This window comes from Sinocyclocheilus rhinocerous, unplaced genomic scaffold, assembly GCF_001515625.1.
Source record: "Sinocyclocheilus rhinocerous isolate Xijiao unplaced genomic scaffold, SAMN03320098_v1.1 scaffold853, whole genome shotgun sequence".
Classification (NCBI taxonomy): Eukaryota; Metazoa; Chordata; class Actinopteri; order Cypriniformes; family Cyprinidae; genus Sinocyclocheilus; species Sinocyclocheilus rhinocerous.
In genome coordinates, this window is record NW_015627738.1 from 285,006 (window position 1) to 305,016 (window position 20,011).

The window sequence follows — 20,011 nt, forward strand, 5'->3', positions numbered from 1 at the left end:
CTGAGGCTATAAGTTAAGCAATAGTTTTTAAATACAGCAGAGCACATCAAGCTAGCAAAGACAAAAACATCTCTAGATTCTCAAACCGTCCCCAAAGGAAAGCACAGTGTTTCTTGCCGAGGCTCTTGGGATGTGGTGTGTCTGCCTAAACAAAGAAAAACACTGGCTAAACACTTCCTAACTCATGCGTTGGATCAGATTAAGCATTCAGGCCAGTGCTTTGCAAAATAATTGATCTATAAACTTCTCACAATGGGTTTAGCAAAGGCTGATTAGCATTTTTGATGCTAGAATGCAGAAATTTCAGGTCACTTGTTTACATAAGTGCCCCAAATACCTGGTCACTTACTTTGGATCTGACAAACAGCAGTTGAGCAATGCTATCTGCTGTTAGGTCACTTCAGCCTCTGAAGGACTCGCTATCACTCCAATCACATACATTTGCTCTGTGTGCTTTAGGTCACCGAGTTGGCTGGCTACACGGCACGTGTGCACAACATGTTCTTGGTATTTGACCAAGTCCAGAGGGGAATATACAAACGTTCATCTGCCGTCTCGACCGCAGGGGAGATGATAAGCGGGGATGATAACCGACCTGAGATGCACATCGATGGGCCTCTGGAAATCAAAGGTCTAATGAACGTAGCGTGATTCTGCTGCTGTGTTCACCCAAAAAACCCCAAAATGAGCTCACCTTCATGTCTAAACCTGTATGACTTTATGTCTTATGTGGAACATTAAAACCCACAGAAGAAAGAAAGTCGTACAGATTTGGAACAACATGAGCAAAAGTGATGGCAGAATTTTTTTTTTTGGGTGAACTGTTCCTTTAATTGCTCAGTCATGCCCCTAATGAAAGAGTGACAAAATATATATTTTTTTATTGGAATGAAATGTAACGAGATAATATTAAGAGATATGTAGAGAGAATAATCATAAAACTTGATTGACACAGAGTACACTACCAGTCAAACGTTTTTGAACATTAAGATTTTTAATATTTTTTTTTTTTAAGAATTCTCTTCTGCTCACCAAGGCTGCATTTATTTGATAAAAAAAGTGAAATGTTATTACAATTTGAAATAGCTGTTGTCTATATGAATATTTTTTTTAATGTAATTTATTCCTGTGATCAAAGCTGAATTTTCAGCATCATTACTCCAGTCTTCAGTGTCACATGATCCTTCAAAATGTACTGAAGAAATGATGCTGAAAATTCATGCAGCCTTGGTGAGCAAAAGAGACTTCATTAAAACATTTAAAAATCACATTTACTTTGACAAGCACTTTAAATAATAAAAATAAATTAATCAACAATATTTTATTAAATAATATTTTTTTTAAATAAAATGTCATTTATTAATGATCCATACTGGATGTGGTTTGAAATCAAATTACAACCCGATTTTTTTGGAATGCATCTTAGTCTGAACAGACATTTTAAGTTGTTTTTATTGTCTATTACATTGATTTTTGCTTAGTCTACCATGAAAAATTTTATTTAAAACAATTTATTGCTACTAAATTTCACAAATAATTACAAAGAAATAAGTAGCACATTGAATTAAACATTACATTTTGAAGTAGAAAGACTGAAATAGTATTTTCTTGTAAAACGTACTTCAATAATTTACATTTTTACAGTGTTTCCTCATAAAGTAAATTATGTGACGTTTACTATGTAGGAAACAGTACATGCATGAATGTATTAAATGCCAAGTGCATTTTTACATTGTAAGAAATTATCGTAATTTTAACAGTAAAGTATCGTAAAAATGCTTCAGTAAAAAACTATGAATTGGCATGTCGCCTTATTATATAAGGCCAAAAAACTGTAATAAATCTAACAGGACATTACTTGTAATTTAACAGTGAAATACTGTTAAATTGACAGTTTTAGAAGTAAAAAAGAAAAGGAAATCTTATCACTTACAATGAAAAAAAATGGAATCCCTTGTGTGACACTTCACATTTGTTGGCTTACATTGAAATAATTATTTCATTCTTATCAGTTATGTCCATTAGGGTTTTATGTTACATTTTATGTTGTTAAAATAAAGTTTATTGCATTATTTTAGTGTCCCGTGTGTTTCCTGACAGTGTTTTGTGTTTGCTTTTATGACACTGTGTGCATGTTCCATATAATAGTATGTACCTCAACTTGAATGTGACATCATGTGACTTTCTCTGTGTTTTTGGCGGTTGTCGGTGTACTATAAAAGTACAAAACAGATTTTAGTACTTCAGTAGGATGGTAGATCTAATTAACGTTGTATCATTAAATTTTTTCTGTACATTTAAGTTAAATCCATAAAACCTACCGTATATTTTACAGTAAAGTTCTGGCAACCACTGCTGCCTTTTTACCATGTATTTCACTGATTTATTAACATGTTGCATGTATATGCTGACTTTACTGACCGTGCACTGAAAGCATTAGACCTGCGGCGTCGTCGAGGAGATTTGTTCAGGTCTGTCGGTGGTTGTTGTAGTCTGCCGTATGCTAATCTCTCCGCACCTGTGTGTGTGAATGATGGGCCGCTGGCAGCGTCTCTCAGGTTTGTTTCGTGTCTGATCAATGAGCCGCCTCCAGCCAGCTGACCTCCTCCAGGCGGAGCGCCTGCGTAAAGAGCAGAAGAGTTATTGATCACGCTCCAAGACTGTAAACACATGCTGGCAGCTCTGCATGCCTATTAGATTCCTCTTGTTGTGCTCTGTGTTGAGGGATTTTTCAATTCTGGTTTTAATCAACAGAAAGATGAAGGTTATCGAATGCACAACAATGCCAGCCTGAACGAAGGGGAACGGGAACGGGAACAGTGAAAACTGTAAGAGCAGACAAAGATGTGTTTCCCCTTCTTTTGTATTTGTTTGATTACATTTTATTTACTGCTAATTTTTCCTGAAGGAATAACAACAAAAAATTGGTCATCATTTACTCATGTTGCTCAAAACCCCAAATTCAGTGAATACATTTTGGTCAGTTTGCCATACGAGGCTACCATATGACCTGGAATATAATCCAAAATATAAACCCATTATCAATATAACCAGATTGATCACAAACAATCCTCTGGGCCAAGATGTTATAATAATAGAAAAGGTCATTTGGATTGGCTGTTGGATTGTATCAAATCTTGAAAATGGGTTGTTCAAAAGAAAATAATAAATTCTGAAATCAAAATAGATCACATACTCGCGGTGGTTTTGGATCAAACCGTCAGTATGATAATCTGAAAACCTCTGTGTTTGGATCAGGTTAATAAACTGATAAAAATGGGATTACCTGATTCTGGATAGCAAAACATGAGGTTTCTAAATCCAAATAATTCTGATCCAGATTAAACGTTTTGAACAGCTGGGTTTAGGTTACTAGCTCTGGCTTCATCTGTTTCCATTAGAAACTATCAACATAGTACACTATAGATGACAGTGCAGAACTCTATAATTTAACAAGGTATTTAAAGACTCAAATTTCATTATGTTCATCAATGTGCATGCATTGTGCATGAAAGTGAAAAATACAAATAAACGTGATAATTAGTAATTTAGCTGTCAATAAGCAATTCTATTCTGTTGCTTTATCACAGCTCAGCACATGCTTATCTGATTAGAGCTCTTAATAAAGAAGTAATCTCATAGTTTTTATGATAATAATATGTTAATAAATATAATTACTTTCCGGTTTTCTCTCCACATGTGAATATGTGACGTCTTGTTGAACAGATTAATTTCTCCACCTGGATTGCTGAATTTCACATTTAGCTCGTAGGCTTTATTGGTTTAAAGTTTATTGGTTTTAATGAGCTCAGCAGTGGCACAATATGACTATAAACAGATTATATATCGAAGCTCTAAATCGCATCATCTGGCTGTAATCTCTAATCCCAATTCACTGCAGTACTTCCTCCCACACAGCGCATCAAACACAAGCACAGAGGAATTAAAAGTGCGAGAGACCTATACTTGTCATGGAAATGTCTTTTTGAGCTCAGCTGGCAGAGCACAGAGAACACACACACTGATTCACATAAACAAAAAGCCATATCTAGTGACAAGAACTCACAGAGATGAAGGGGAAACTCTGACCAGTGAATGTTTATAATGCTGAGTTGTTAATACAAAAATTGATTTGAAAGAACGTTGCAAGAATGATAGGCGTATCTTAAAGGAACATTCCACAGAAAACTAGACCTTTTTGCATTTTAGAACATTTCAAATCACTGTTCCAACCACCAAAATAGAATGTCTTGAAAACAGTTTGTAAGCTGGTTATGCGGCCGCCTAGTAACCACCAAGAACACCCTAGCAACAGCATAACAATGTGCTGAAATCCACTCAGAACATCTTAGCAACTGTATAGGAATTCCCTGGCAACCACCCACAACATCCTACACTGTAAAAAATAATCATCATTTGAATGGGAAAAGACTGTTAATTGGATAAGGTTTCCTAAACTGTAATAAATCTACACTGTAAAAAATGATTGTGATTTTAACAGTAAAAGACTGTAAAAAGGCTACAATAAAAACCTGTTAATTGGTTATCAGTAAGTTTCCATACTATATACGGTGAATAACTGTAATTACATTTAATGTAATTTTACAGTAAAATACTGTTAAAATTACCGTTTTTGGAAGTGAAAAAGAAAAAGTAATTGTATAATTTACAGTGAAAAACTGTAAATTGACACTCCCAGAATTCCCTGCATGACACTTCATATTTTATGTTTTTTCGTTGCAATAACTATGTTTCTTCTTAGTTTTTTCTTATCAGTTGTGTACATTAGTGTTTTATCTTACATTGAATGTTGTTAAATTAATGTTTACTGCATTATTTCAGTATCATGTGCGTCACCATGATGGTGTTTAGTGTTTGTGTGAATGACACTGTGCACCTTCTATGTATATATATTAGTATTTTCCTTCTCAGCTTTTGGAAGAGCTGATTGTGATGAGCTTTGATTCATCATGTGACTTTCTCATCACCACCTGTTTTTGGTGGTTATCAGTGCATTACAATGGTTTAAAACAGATATTAGCACTTCAATATGCTGGTTTATTAACATTGCATCAGTTAATGAAATACGTTTTTTTATTGTGAATTTAAGCTAAGTCTGTTAAACCTAAAATGTTTCTACCATATTTTTAACAGTGAAGTTCTGGCAACCACAGCTGCCAGTATTTTACCGTAAATGTCACAGATTTTTTTTTACAGTGTAATGGGGCATTTCATGTAATTTTACAGTGAAATACTGTTAGATTTACAGTTTTGGAAGTGAAAAAAAAATTATGAAGTTATGTTAAAATTTATAGAGAAAAAAAAAACATAAATTGACATTCCCAGAATATTTTCTGTTTTTACTTTAATTTCTGTGTAATTTTAGTCATTTTGTTGTGTTTTTGTCATATTTACATGTATGTACATTTATATATTTAGATTATTTTATTTTATATTATATATAAATATATCTAATATATAAACATAACATATTTTTCTTAAATATATACATGCATGTGTTTGTATTTATATATACATAATAAATATACACAGTACACACTCATATATTATGTAAACAAAAACTTGTATTTTGGATGCGATTAATCGTGATTAATCGCTTGACAGCACTCATTTTTTATTTAGTTAGTTTTAGTTATTTTAGTACTTCAGCTTTAACTGAAAATGAGAATGCCTTGGCAACTAGCAGCAGTTTAAGTCTTTATATATATTTTTTATTATTACAGATAACGTTTTGAGTAACAAAATGTTTTAGCTTTAGTTAACGCTAATAACTCTGGTGTGAAATGAACTTCCTCTTAATGCATAGCCTGTACTGTAGCTTTACCTGGCAGTTCTGTTGACGTCGGGTTTCTTAGCAAGTTTCTTAGGAAAATTTGCACTCCTTGCATTTTTGCCCAAGGTTTTGAATTCAGTCCAGATCCGCTTTGTACCTGGAGAGAAGCCTCTTCAAATTCTGTGGCACTCGATCAGTCCGTCCTATCTCAGCTCCTCACTTGGTCGTGTAGCTCCCTCCGGCTCTCGGAAAGAAAACCTTCCTGCAGCTTTCTTCATTTTCAACATTAGCAGTCAGAAAAGATGACCTGCTCAGAGGATTTGCTTCATATTTCGCCTCGAGAATCTTGTGTGTCATTTATCGCTCCTTATGGCCTCTCCTGGCACAAGAGCACTGCTTTTTTAATGTTGACACCGGCCTATTTCCTAGTAATTCTATATAGGGCCCATCACTGGACTGTCATCTTTCTGGGCATGTTGTGATTTGTTCAGAGAAATCTGAAACACTTTTGCCAGCTGTGCTGTTTAGTTTGCATGTCTCACGTCCAATGAAGGACACAATTGGGTTGGAAGACGGGATGAGTTGCAGTCTTCATCATTCTTTCATTATGTTTACGCAAATGCTGATCTTGTCAAGCTCAACAGTTCAATAAATATTTGAAAAACAACGTTAAAATATATTGTTCTTGGTACAAAGCACAAACACATTGACTGCAAATAATGTGGTGTATCAGATACACATGGTGTAGCACTATGCATTGTTACTGAAAGTAATAAATAACTTGATACTAGACTGTAACTGCTTGTTTAGCATTGGGACCTTACCTCTTAAAGGGATAGTTCACCTAAAAATGAAAATTCTGTAATTAATCTCTCACCCTCATGTCGTTCCAAACCTGTAAGACCTTTGTTCATCTTCGGAACACAAATTAAGATATTTCTGATGAAATTCAAGAGCTTTCTGACCCTGCATAGACAGCAAGGGAACTACTGTTTCACATTCAAGGAACAGAAAGGTAAGGACATTGTTAAAAATAGTCCATTACAGGCAAAAACAAGCAACTGACAAATGACAAGCCATGAATACAACAGAATGGAATGTTGATAAAGCGAAGTAAGAGAAATAAATAATAATTATGTAAATAAAATAACGTTTTTAACTGAGAACAAGCATATTGTACAACCAATGCATGTCAAGAAAAAAAACATTGTACATCAAGGATACAGTTGCATAGTTCATATTGCTCTCAAGTTCTTACTTTTAGATATTGTTTCCAAATACATTTTAATATCAGTTTTAAATTGTTCAAACAGGCAACAGATGTTTTTTCAAACCATCTGACTTGAATGAATATAATGATGATCAAACGTAATAATTAAATAAAAATACAAGATTTTTATCACCATCCAATGAGATACAACTTAGCATCAAATCAGCTCACAAAAATTAACAATCTCAGCTTCTTTTTGTAAATAATTTTTCAGTTATCCCCAAAAACAAAAATAAATAAAAATCCCAAATAATAAAGAATAATAGAATTATGAGACAAGCCTTTAATGGACTTCATTTTTACATTTACGATGAATATTTTCTGGTGGTAGATGGTAACTTATTTTGCATTTTAATTCACAAAATGTAATTATCCAAGAACAATATGCATACTGTCATTAATTTTTTTTTTTTTTATAAAATGTATACAAATTTTAAATATAAATGAATAAAAATTATTAAATAAATTAGATGTTTAAAAAATGACAACAATATATCATGCATACATACAGGGGAGCCTTAACATAACCCCTGGGCTACAGCAGCACGGTAGGCCCCCTACCCTAGATATTTTTTTTATTTTTTATTACATTTACAGCTCTGTTCCAGGGCCAGAGGGATTACAAAAGCACAATTCAAACAACTCTGTTTACCAATGTATGGTGCAATAATAATAATAAGAAAATAAGTAGAAAAAAAAGAAGAAAAAAAAAGAAGAAGAAACAAATATTTGTTCGGAGCGATCAGCCTGTCATTCGCCTCTATGTCGTGTGGGGCGATATTGAGTTCAAGTGACCCGACAGAACCCGTGTGAATCAACAGAAGAAGAGCCTGTTTCCCACAGTTCCGTGCGCTCGCAGCCATTTCGGTTTCCTCATCCGCAGTTTAACGTGCTGCGCCTCAAACGCAAAGTTTATTTCTCTTATTTCATCTTAATTTTACGTGTTTGAGATTCCAGAAGACGATTTTCCTGCGCGAGCGCGTGTGAAGACTTTAAATCGCCAACATGCCGCGGATTATGATTAAAGGAGGCGTGTGGCGCAACACTGAGGTTTGTTTTCGAAAACACTTAATATTTCAAGCAGCAAAACTCCATTAATCATCAGCGTGTCATTCATTAAAGGCATTTGAACTTCATATGATGATTATTTTATCGGAAATGTACAAATATCTGCATTGATGTGTTTTATTTGCTGCTTTATTTATGTCGTGATACGGAATGCGTTCAGAACGCGATGTGTGTTTATTTTTGAAATGCAGAAAATATCAACAACATTAATCCAATTACCATAATTTTCCCAAAAGTGTGTATAGCCACACAATTTAGATTGTTTTAAGCAAGATTATTAATTACAGTAGGTAAATACTCTCGCTCTGTCAAAATTGAGCACAAAAATCAGATAATACTTTAATTTAATACTTTTCAGATATTAAATCACGTATATGAAAAGTTAAAATATCTGTAATTTCTAGGTGTTTTTTTTTTACTATGATTTTTTTTGCCGGCCATTTAATTTATTTTATTCATTAATTTTTTTTTTTATTATTTTTTGACTCTCTAACTCTAGCACACTCTATTATAATTCTAATAGAGAAAAAAAACTTAACCCTCTAGCACTTGAACTCTATTCTATTTCTATTCTTACTACTTGTCGTCTTTAAAAAGAAAAAAGAGAGCCTCTGACACTAGCATTCTCTATTCTTCTATTCTATCTTCTTGTTTTCTTTTTATTTATTATAAAAAATGACCCTTTGACACTAGCATTCTCTATTCTTTTTCTATTATATTGTTTTCCTTTTTATATATTATATATATATATATATATATATAAAAAAAACCTTGCTAACCGAGACTTGTCACTCACAGCACTTACATGTTATTGCCCTTTTGTTGGTTTTAATTGCTTCTGTTGATAAAAGTTTGGATAAAACTGTTTGCTAAATGTAAATTTATTTGATGTAATTATTAATTTACAACTTGCTTGGAAATGACACGCATAAAAATATATAATCTGCTCACAAGTGTCATTTGCTTTGGTTTTCACTGACACTTATCTTCTTGATAAACGAGTATGCTAACTTCTGAGAGAACTCTATTAGGCTAATTTATTTTGGTGTAAAGTGCTCAAAAAGTAAAATGATTTCACCCTTTTTTGAGTTTTGCATTAGAATTTGCAGCTTGGTTAGATTAGTCAAGCGATCTGTTATTTGAGTCGTCTTGTTGTTGCGTCCCTGATCTGTTATTTAAGACCTCTTTAATTATTCATGTCTTTTATGTGATTCATTAACAGGATGAGATTCTCAAAGCAGCTGTAATGAAATATGGCAAAAATCAGTGAGAAAAGTCAGACTTGTGAAAATAAAAAGTTGCAATTACTTTTTTAAATTTATTTTTATTCCTTGGTGGAAAACAGGCTGCCAAAGCTTTATGAACAATGTGCTGAAATCAATGTTAACTTTTTACAATCTAGTCTCATTCTAAATGTTTTGGTCATATTATGCAAGTTTAATGCTTTGCAGTTGTCAAGTCATGTTTTTGGTTGTATGAAAAATCTACTTATTGATTTATTTATGATCACAGAGATAAAGCCGCTCAGAGAGAGAATGAAGATGATGTGGGCGATGACCCTCGCAAGCTAAAACCAGGAGAGATTGACCCAAACCCTGAGACCAAACCAGCCAGACCTGATCCTGTGGACATGGATGAAGGTGAGTGTGTCTGAAAAACAATGAAATTAACAGTTTTGACACTCTGATTGAAAAGACAATGCATGACATCCATAAACTCGTGTGTGCAGATGAGCTGGAGATGCTGTCTGAAGCCAGAGCCCGATTGGCCAACACACAAGGCAAGAAGGCGAAGCGGAAAGCCAGAGAGAAACAGCTGGAGGAAGCACGGTAAGATCTCGTGCCATAAGAACAGATTTGGGGTCTTTTAGCAATTGCCGTGTGTCTCTGAATAAATCTGTGTAAGACTGTATACTTTTGAAATTGTTCACAAGGGGCTGATAATCAGGGTTATTTTAGTTTCATTGAAATATTGTTGTAATTTTTATTAACATTTTAAATTAGTTTTTGTTTTTATGTTTTCCTTTTCAATTTTAGTTAGTTGTAGTAATTGTTCTGTTTTTGTCATTTTTATTAGTTTTTCATATTGTATATATTTTTTATACATTTTAGTTTGTTATTTTAGTACAGTTAAACTAAATGAAAATTAGAAATGTTGCAATTTGTGTTGTTGATATTTGTTTATTTCAAGTAACTGAAATAATTACCTATAATAACCCTGCTTACTTCAATCCCACTGGACCTTCTTCTGAGTACATGCTGCTTCGCTAAAGATAGGCGCCTAGTCTATTTTTGACAGACGCCGCGTCCAAACCGCACAGCAAATACAAAATATAAGTCAAAAAATAATGTCAATTTCAAAATAAACACTCAGACAAACAGACTCCCGATCGTATTTCACGATCACATACTTTGGCAGGAGGCCAGAAATGGACGACGAGCGGTTCATCCTCGAAATACAAAAACACATGGTGTTATGACATCACAAATCCTTTTTACAAGGACAATGAGCAACCAAACAACATCTGACAGGCAAATCACGTGGTCTCGCGAATCCTACCGCTGCGCTTCTGATCCGCTTCTGGTGTGAGTTGGCACCGTGTGGAGGACGTAACAAAACCTCTTCAGAGCCGTAACGTGCCGCAGACGTGTGCAGTGTAAATCAGGGGTTAGTCTTGAATGACTTGTAATAGAAGTAATACAATCTGTTTTGTTTACAGCAGACTGGCAATTCCAGAGACCAATAGAAAAAGAAAGTAGTGTATTAGTAGACATAGGCAAAGTGCGCAGGTTGTTAGCAGTGTGTGATGCATGGTTTGCGAGTGGTAGTGATTGTAGGGATCTGGAAACACATAGTAAGAATTGGTTATAAAAACTGAAAACAGAAGGGGAACAAGTAGTAGGAAAGAGAATGAATCAGAAGCGATACTTATGTGCCTTGCCGGTGTCCCTGCTCGGTGGAGTCAAACGGTAGTCAATTGTCTTTACGCTTTTAGGTCTTCTCACGAGGGCTGCCGCGGTATACTAAGCTTTTTATATTCGTCTAACACAGTGTCTCTCAACCCTGGTCCTGGGTAGTAAACATACTAGTACTTATAGTAAACTAAAACTATTAAAATCACCTTTAAGTGAAAATATAAATATTAGATGAGAAACTTAAACAAAAATTAGAAATGTTGCAATTGCATCTAACTGCAATAAAGTTGAAGTACTAAAATGACGAAAACTGGAATATAAACGAATTCATTCTAAATAGAAATATAAAAAACTAAGAAAAATAAAAAACACAAGAATTACTGTAACTAAAATTAAAATGAAAACTCAAATTTTAAAATTAAAAGCTAATTCAAAATATTAAGTACTGTATTAGTGTATAAATAAAATGACACTGATCGCAACATTAACCAAAGAAATTCTAAATAGAAATGTATATAAAAAATAATAATATGAAAAGCACATAAAAACAAAGTTAAAATGAAAACGGAAAATATAAAATTGTCTTTTTTTTTTCTTTCTTTTTTTTTCAAGTAACAATTTAGGTTAACTATAATAACTCTGCTGAATCTTTTTGAGGACATAAATATTTTTAACATATATTTTATGATATATTTTTAGCAGCTTGCTATTTAGTTATAGGTGCTGATTTTATGATCTGAAAAAGTGTTGTCGTTGGTGTCATAATGATCATTGTATTAGTTCTCACAGTGCTGATCACATTGAGTTATTTATCATGAAGCCGTCCTCACTGTTTTCTCTCCGCTGTTTTCCGCAGTCGTCTGGCAGCGCTTCAGAAGCGCAGGGAGCTGCGAGCTGCAGGCATCGACATCCAGAAGAAGCGCAAGAAGAAGAGAGGTGTGGACTATAATGCTGAGATCCCTTTTGAAAAGAATAGAAATTAAAAAGCTAATAAAAATGACAAAAGCATATACAATTACTAAAGCTTAAAATAAAAATAAAATGTAAACTGAAAATAAAAAACTAAAAGCTAATTCAAAATATTAATAAATACTATAATAGTAGAATAAAACTGATCACAACATGTTAACCAAATAAATTAAATGGAGAGAGAATTATATTTTAAAAAACAAATGACAAGCACATAAAATTTGTAAAACCTTAAATAAAACTAAATTATTAAAAGATAATTCAAAATATAGATAAATACTATAATAGTAAATAAATAGTACAAAAATAACACTGATTGCAACATGTTAACCAAATAAATTAAATCTAAACAGAAATATAAAACAAAAACTAACGGAAGTGACATAAGCACATAAAATTACTAAAACTTTAGTATTTAAAATGAAAACTGGACATTTAAAATTAAAAGCTAATTTAAAATATTAATAAATACTATACTAGTATATAAATAATACTAAAATAACACTTATGGCAACACGTTAACCAAATGAATTAAGTCTAAATAGAAATATATAAAAAAAACTAATAAAAATGACAAGCACATCAAATTATTAAAACTAACTGAAATTAAGAAACTGAAAAGATAAAATTAAAAGCTAATTCAAAATATTGATCAGTAGTGTAAATATTAAAACAACACTGATCGTTAACCACGCATAACCACTCGGTGTGTTTTATAATAATTATTATAATAATTTAATATAGAAGTTACGGTTAGTTAATGTTGAATAAACCGCATTTTACTGATTATTCATTCCAGATCTCTGACGCTGAGCTGGAGGAGGTTGTCAAACTGGGTCAGGCCAGCGAAATCGCCCGTCAGACCGCCGAGGAGTCTGGAATCACCAACTCTGCCTCCAGCGCTCTTCTGTCCGAATACAACGTGACCAATAACTCCATGGCCCTGCGCACACCCAGAACTCCAGCAGCACAGGACAAGATCCTGCAGGTTTGGGACAGTTTCACAGACTTTCCAAACTGCCTGTTTTATGTCCTGAGGCTCACCGCTCGGTTTTTTCACCCTCACAGGAAGCCCAGAACCTGATGGCACTTACGAACGTGGATACGCCTCTTAAGGGAGGGCTGAACACCCCTCTGCATGAGAGCGACTTCTCTGGTGTCACACCACAGAGACAGGTGGTCCAGACGCCCAACACGGTGCTGTCTACACCCTTCAGGTGCCCATCAAGCATGAAAATATGCACTTTTACAGGAAAAACGTAGTATAGAATGTTCACACTCAAAATAATTGAATTTTGTAAAATAATAGAAAATATTATAAAGTAGTATTAAAACATTAAATGCCATATTTAAACAATAACTGTGGTTTACAAGAGATTTTGTCAAGGTTTTGTCAAAGTGTTGTAAAAATCACTGTAATGCACTGCCTTGAGTAGCTTATTGCTTTAATAAAATATCACCAACAGCAACACAAAGCAACAATGTTCATTTGAAATTAATGTTAAATATTATTTATTAGGAAAGCACCGATACCACTTTTTCCAGTACTCGTGCGATACGATACTTTTATTTTTGGTACTTGCCGATACCGAGTACCGATACCGATATTTTTATTGCATTTGTAAATTTTTTACGCTCTCTCTCTCCCTACCGTTAAATAACTTGTGCATTGTTTTACTTGGTTGTTTTTGACATATCCGACCGCACTTTCCAGTGATGTCTGTGAGAAAGATATATTCACTCGACAAGCTCGCGCACGCGCATCTGCGCCGCCGTGCGCTCAATCCACTCAGCGTGCTTTGTTTATCAGCTCGCGCACATCAGCTATCCAGGCGTTAATACTGAATGTTTAACATTATATTCATTGCATACATATACTTCGTAGTAGACATCCTTAACTCCTTTCTGCTGTCTGTTGTTCTGTTGTCGGTGTTTCTTTGTTTGAGTATGGCGCTTTACACATGCTGTGTGGTATCGGCGCTTGGTATCGGGGCATTTTAACGAGTACGAGTACAGGAGACCAGTATCGGTGCATCCCTATTATTTATTAATATGAATGTATAAACCAATTTCCACCCAGTAATAGTTAATTAAATTTAGGCTAGTTATGACTAGTTATTTAGTTTAGACTTTTTTTTGTTAATTGAAATAATACTTAAATACTACATGAGAATTTGTTTTGTAAATTTGTAGAATATTAGTAAATTAAATTAGAAAATTAGTAATGTTGCCTTGGGAACTAACCGCAATAATTTGAATTGCTAAAATTACTAAAACTGAAATAATAAAAATAAATTAAGTAGAAAAAGAAATATAAAAACCCCAAGAACTAAAAAAAATTACTAAACCTTTACCTAAAATAAAAGTAAAACTGAAAATAAAAAATTTAAAATATTGTTTAGTCAGAAGTAATATTAAAATGTAGAAAATATATATTTTTTTTATATTAATAAAAGCCAGTTTTACATCCAGTAACACAGTTCATCAAATTTAGGCTAGTTATAATTGTTAGCATAGAATTCAGATTTCAGAATTCACTACAATTCAAAAGTTTGGGGTCTGTAAAACTGTAAATTTCAAATAAATGCTGGTCTTTTGAACATTTTCAAAGGATCCTAAAAGAAAGTGTCAGTTTCAACAAAATATTAAGCAATTTTCTGATGATGATAATAGACATTGATAATGATAAAAATTTTTATGCAAATCAGCATATTAGAATGATTTCTGAAGGATCATGTGACACTGAAGACTGGAGTAATGATGCTGAAAATTCAGCTTTGCATCACAGAAATAAATTACATTTTACTATTTATTCACATAAAAACTGTTATTTTACATTGTAATAATATTTCAAAATATTACTGTTTTTACTGTATTTTTTTATCAAATAAATGCAGCATTGGTGAGCCGACTTATTTAAAAACATTACCAACCCCGACCCCAAACTTTTGAGCGTTAGTGTATTTTGAGCCAGATATTATGCATAACGTCACCTAATACCTCATAATATTAAAGGGGTCATATGATGCTATTTTAAAGATCATTATTTGGTGTATTTGGTGTAACAGAATATGTTGACATGCTTTAATGTTCAAAAAACATGACTCTTAACTTTTATAAAGAATATCTCTTTGGATTTGAGACTTTAGTCTTTGCAACTTTACAGATCTTCTTTATGCATCAAGAGCTTGTAACACTCCAAAGAGAAAGGAAAACTTGAAATCGCATCATATGACCCCTTTAAAGTATATGCAAAATTTCAGGTTAATGAGCTATGTGAATAATGACTTTATGCATATGGTTTCCCAGAACGCCCAGTCACGGAGCCGAGGGCATGACCCCTCACAGTGGGATGACTCCTAAACCCTCAGTGGGTGTGACCCCGGGCAGGACCCCGCTGCGGGACAAGCTCAGCATCAACACAGAGGAGGGCGGCGTGGACTACAGCGACCCGTCATTTGCCAAACACTTGGTGCGTGACACCCATAATAATGAGCCTGAATTTGTCTGAGATTTAAACTCTTGTCCTTGAGTGGATTGAATGCAGTTTGATGCATTTATTTAAGTGTTTTTGCGTCATGGTGATGTGTTTTCTGTCTGTTCCAGCAAAGGGAGTCCCGCGAGCAGCTCCGACAGGGCTTGATGTCTCTTCCAGTGCCCAGAAATGACTTTGAGATCGTTCTTCCCGAAAACGCTGAGAAAGAGCTGGAGGAAGCCGAGGTGGACGAGAGTTTCGTGGAGGATGCGGCCGAGATAGAGCTGCGCAAACAGGTCAGTTAAGCAAACACCTCGGCCTGTCAGCTTCTAATGCAGCTTTCTGAGATCTGTAAGAACACGGATGTTGTTCAGGATCCAGAGGGTGTTTGTTTTTGGTGTTATTTATCTTGTGTGATATTTCCACAGGCCGTCAGAGAGGCTGAGAGGGAGAAGGAGCTGCGTCAGAGACACACGGCAGTTCAGAGAGATTTACCAAGACCTTCAGAGGTGAAGACATACACACATCCCATACATGCATACTTAACCTGTTGCAATCACTGTGCCCCTAAACTGTGTTGTTTTACTTTTACTTTACTTTACTTTTAGTCATTTAGCAGACGCTTTTATCCAAAGCGACTTACAAATAAGAAAAAGTAATTAAAACTAAAAGCTAAAACTATATAAATACTATATATATATATACACATTTAAGAAAATAAAATAAATTAAATAAAAATGACAAATGCATACAGCAACATTTCAAAACTAAACATTTAAATGAAAACAAAAAATAAAGCTAAAAACAATTCAAAAATATTAAAAGAACAAAAGGTATGAGTATAATAATGATTCTAACATAACACTAAGCCAAACACCAAAAAACAACTACATGTGTGTATGTACAGCCACACACATATACATATACATGTACATATATATAAATACATTAAATATATATATATTATTTCATTTCCATTTTGTATGTTGAGGTACTGAAATAACTCAAATTAAATAAAAGTAAAACTTAATAAAAAGCCTCTATAGACATAATAAAAAAACTAATAAAATGACAACATGACTACAACTGTAACTAAAACTAAAATAGATAACTAATACAAATCAAAGTACATTAGTTCATCAGTAATCCTAAAAAAATAACACTGAGGCAAACACACATGCTAAAATAACAACAACTTACTGACACATAGTAAGAAATAGTTTATAAAAACCTGAAACAGAAGTGGAAAGAGGAGAGATAAAAAGCGATACTTATGTCCTTTGCCAGTGTCCCTGCCCGGTGGAGTCGCACGGTAGAGTCGATGGTCTTTACACTCTTCGGTCTTCTTCACACGACCGCAGCCGCGACCGCTTCCGCGGTAAACTAAGCTTCTTTTTAATTAGTTTAACAAAACTCAAATTAAATTCAGCTGGACACACTTTCCTGTTTATCCCAACAAATGGCCAAGCAAAGCGCAAATTTAATTAATAATTATTATTATTAGTAGTAGTAGTAGCCTAATTCATAGTAATAATACGTGGCTCAAAGCACCTTCTCAAAACAGTTCTGAAGCATGCTTTTTGTTTATGTTTTGGTATTATTAATATACTGTTACAGTATTTATCAATATTTTTAATTTGTTTTTGTTTTGTTTTTAACTATAATTAAAGTTTGGGTGATTTTGTTGCGTTTTTAAAAAATTTTTTTTTATTATTTTATTTCTATTTAGTGTTTATTAGTTTTTATTTCAGTTTTAGTAACTTAACTTAAAACATGTAGAATTAATAATTTCTTTTTTGTTTTATTGCAATTAACAAATCTTTTGAAATAGTTTTTGTTAACAACACTGCCACATACTGTGACATTTATAATCTGGATTAATATACTGTTTTAGTATTTATTAATATTTTTAATTTATTTTTATTGTTGTAAAATAAAAACAAAACAAAATGTGTTTAATTATAGTTTAAGTTTTAGTAATTTTTTTGCTTTTATTTGTATTTTTTATAAATATTCTATTTAGTTTTTAGTTTTTTTTTTAGTTTTAGTAACTTAAAAAAAATTTCATTTAGTTGCCAAGGCAACTAAGTTTTTTTCATGTAGAATTTATATTTTATTTTATTTCAGTTCACAGTTTTTGTTACCAGTAACATTTGTATTATGTAGTTTTAATATACTATTAGAGTATTTATTAATATTTTTATATTTTAATTTTATTTTAGTTTAAGGTTTAGTCATTTTGTTGTGTTTATTGTTTTAATACATTTTGTATACATATTTCTATTTTTTCATTTTTATTCATTTTTATTTTAGTAACTTTCATTTAGTTTTATTTTAGTTTTAGTAACTTTCATTTAGTTGCCAAGGCAACATTTCTAATGTTTTTTTTGTTTTTTTTAAATAGTTGTAGTTTGTTAACGATAACAACACTGCCACATTGACATTTGTAAAATGCAAACTTTTCAGGAACCTACCATCTCAAAGATTTGCACCAAATTTATCTTTAATAATGTCATGTGTTGTAGAGTAAAGTAATGTGGGGCAGAACTTGACTAGTTGTTGAGTTGTTTAAGACTAGCCATTCTAGACTAGACAAGGTGCTCTTAGGTGTTTTTGCCTCATTTAGTTATGCAAACTATTACACTTTTTAACAGTTTAAAGTGATGTACACTACAATGAGATGAAGTCGCGTTTGGTCTCGTACTGTATCGCGTACCTTGTCAGTGTCGTGAGAGCAGCCTGAAATGTGTTCAGGTCAATGAGACGATCCTCCGGCCTCATAATGTGGAGCCGCCGCTGACGGACCTGCAGCAGGCCGAAGAGGTCATTAAGAAAGAAATGATCACCATGATCCACTTCGACTGTATGCATCACCTCTTCAGCGACGGCCTGGCCAAGAAAGGGAAAGGAGTGGGATCCAGCTCCAACAACGCCGAGCACATCGCTTACCTGGAGAAAACACCCTACGAAAAGGTCTCAGAGGAAGAGCTCAAAAAGGTTTGCTGCTTTTAATTGTTAGACCCACATGGAATAGACACTTTTTATTTTTTTTAATCAGGGAGCAAAATCTGAAAGTGATTTATTATAAAATGATATCATTAAATTATACGTGGGAACAGGCAGACGGCTGGAGAGGTTATTCAAATTCTGTGTGAATCTCTGGAGCTGTTGTTATTCTGCAGGTACAGATTCAGTGTGGCCTTGCAATTATTTAGAAGAGTGACATTTAGAAATGTCCCCGTCTAATTTTTTGCGTAATGAAGCCTATTTAAGAAAATGTTTAAGATGCATTGTGTCTTTATAGTTACGCACATTTACATCACTGTCATTACTTTTCAGTAGGGCTGTGAATAACGATTTTGATGATTTGAACAAATCATCTTATTTTTTTTTATTTAATTGGATTTTAAAAAATCCTAATTTTATTTTCTGTATTGGGAAAATGATATTCTACTACGAATTGATAATGAAATGAGATGGTAATTTGTAATAAAAAGCAGGGCTGCAACAACTAATCAATAATAAATAAAAGAAAATATGTAAAAAATACATTTAAATAAAATATAAATAATATATTGTAACATTTAATATAAAAAAAATCATAGTGTATGACTTTTAAGAGCATTAAATGAATTAGAATTAACTGTTTCTTATGCAACTAATCAATAATTATGTAACAAAAACATTTAAATAAAATCTAAATATATTGCTATATTTAATATATTTAAACAAATAAAAAAAATATATAATGAAATGTTTTAAGAGCATTAAAATGAATTGGAACTAGCTGTTTATTATACTAAAGCAAAGACAAGTGCTTAATTGTCAATAATAATGTCACATTGCAAAAGAGTCTTAGACTTAATTTCTTTATGCAGTTTTATCTCATTTATTATGACCTGGATATTTCTCTTATATTCACCGATAAAGTCTTTATGTGAAGCAGTTTGCTTTTATCCAGTTCATTTCAGACCAGAGCGTATAGATTGAGTTCAGTCATAAAGTTCATGACTCTTTGTAGTCAGACCCAGTGCATCAGCTGCTCACGCTGTGTGTGTTTGTTTGTTTGTTTGTGTGTGTGTGTTTTGTTTGTTTGTTTGTGTGTTTTTGTGTGTGTGTGTGTGTGTGTGTGACAGGCCGGAGAGTTGCTGGCTCAGGAGATGGAGGTGGTGAAACATGGGATGAGTCACGGAGATCTGTCTATGGAGGCGTATAACCAGGTGTGGGAGGAGTGTTACAGTCAGGTCCTGTACCTGCCTGGACAGAGCCGCTACACCCGAGCCAATCTGGCCAGCAAGAAGGACAGAATCGAGTCTATGGAGAAGAAACTGGAGGTAAGATCATTAACTTCATGATGTGTTCTGCACACTTCCTTTGCGTCCAGTAGATGGCACTGTGTGGCTAATAGAAGAGTATGTTCAGTAATGTTTAGTGGTTCAACCGATCACAAATCTCACGGTTCGGATCACATTACGGTTTTTGACCCACGGATCGGATCATTTTTCGGATCAGCAAGAAAA

At 33.4% G+C, this 20,011-nt stretch overlaps 1 protein-coding gene across 1 annotated transcript in view; it reads left to right on the forward strand.

Moving 5' to 3' along the window:
* The first annotated feature begins 7,906 nt into the window (after nucleotides 1–7,906).
* The window catches only part of cdc5l (CDC5 cell division cycle 5-like (S. pombe)), a 17,388-nt gene continuing 5,283 nt past the window's right edge, over nucleotides 7,907–20,011 (forward strand). The window contains exons 1-12 of the mRNA XM_016545814.1: nucleotides 7,907–8,114; nucleotides 9,355–9,398; nucleotides 9,645–9,772; nucleotides 9,862–9,961; nucleotides 11,904–12,012; nucleotides 12,774–13,004; nucleotides 13,085–13,233; nucleotides 15,326–15,488; nucleotides 15,623–15,787; nucleotides 15,920–16,000; nucleotides 18,246–18,488; nucleotides 19,628–19,825. Coding sequence (XP_016401300.1) covers nucleotides 8,070–8,114; nucleotides 9,355–9,398; nucleotides 9,645–9,772; nucleotides 9,862–9,961; nucleotides 11,904–12,012; nucleotides 12,774–13,004; nucleotides 13,085–13,233; nucleotides 15,326–15,488; nucleotides 15,623–15,787; nucleotides 15,920–16,000; nucleotides 18,246–18,488; nucleotides 19,628–19,825 — 1,656 coding nt within the window. The 5' untranslated portion in view covers nucleotides 7,907–8,069. The remainder of the gene's footprint in view (nucleotides 8,115–9,354; nucleotides 9,399–9,644; nucleotides 9,773–9,861; nucleotides 9,962–11,903; nucleotides 12,013–12,773; nucleotides 13,005–13,084; nucleotides 13,234–15,325; nucleotides 15,489–15,622; nucleotides 15,788–15,919; nucleotides 16,001–18,245; nucleotides 18,489–19,627; nucleotides 19,826–20,011) is intronic.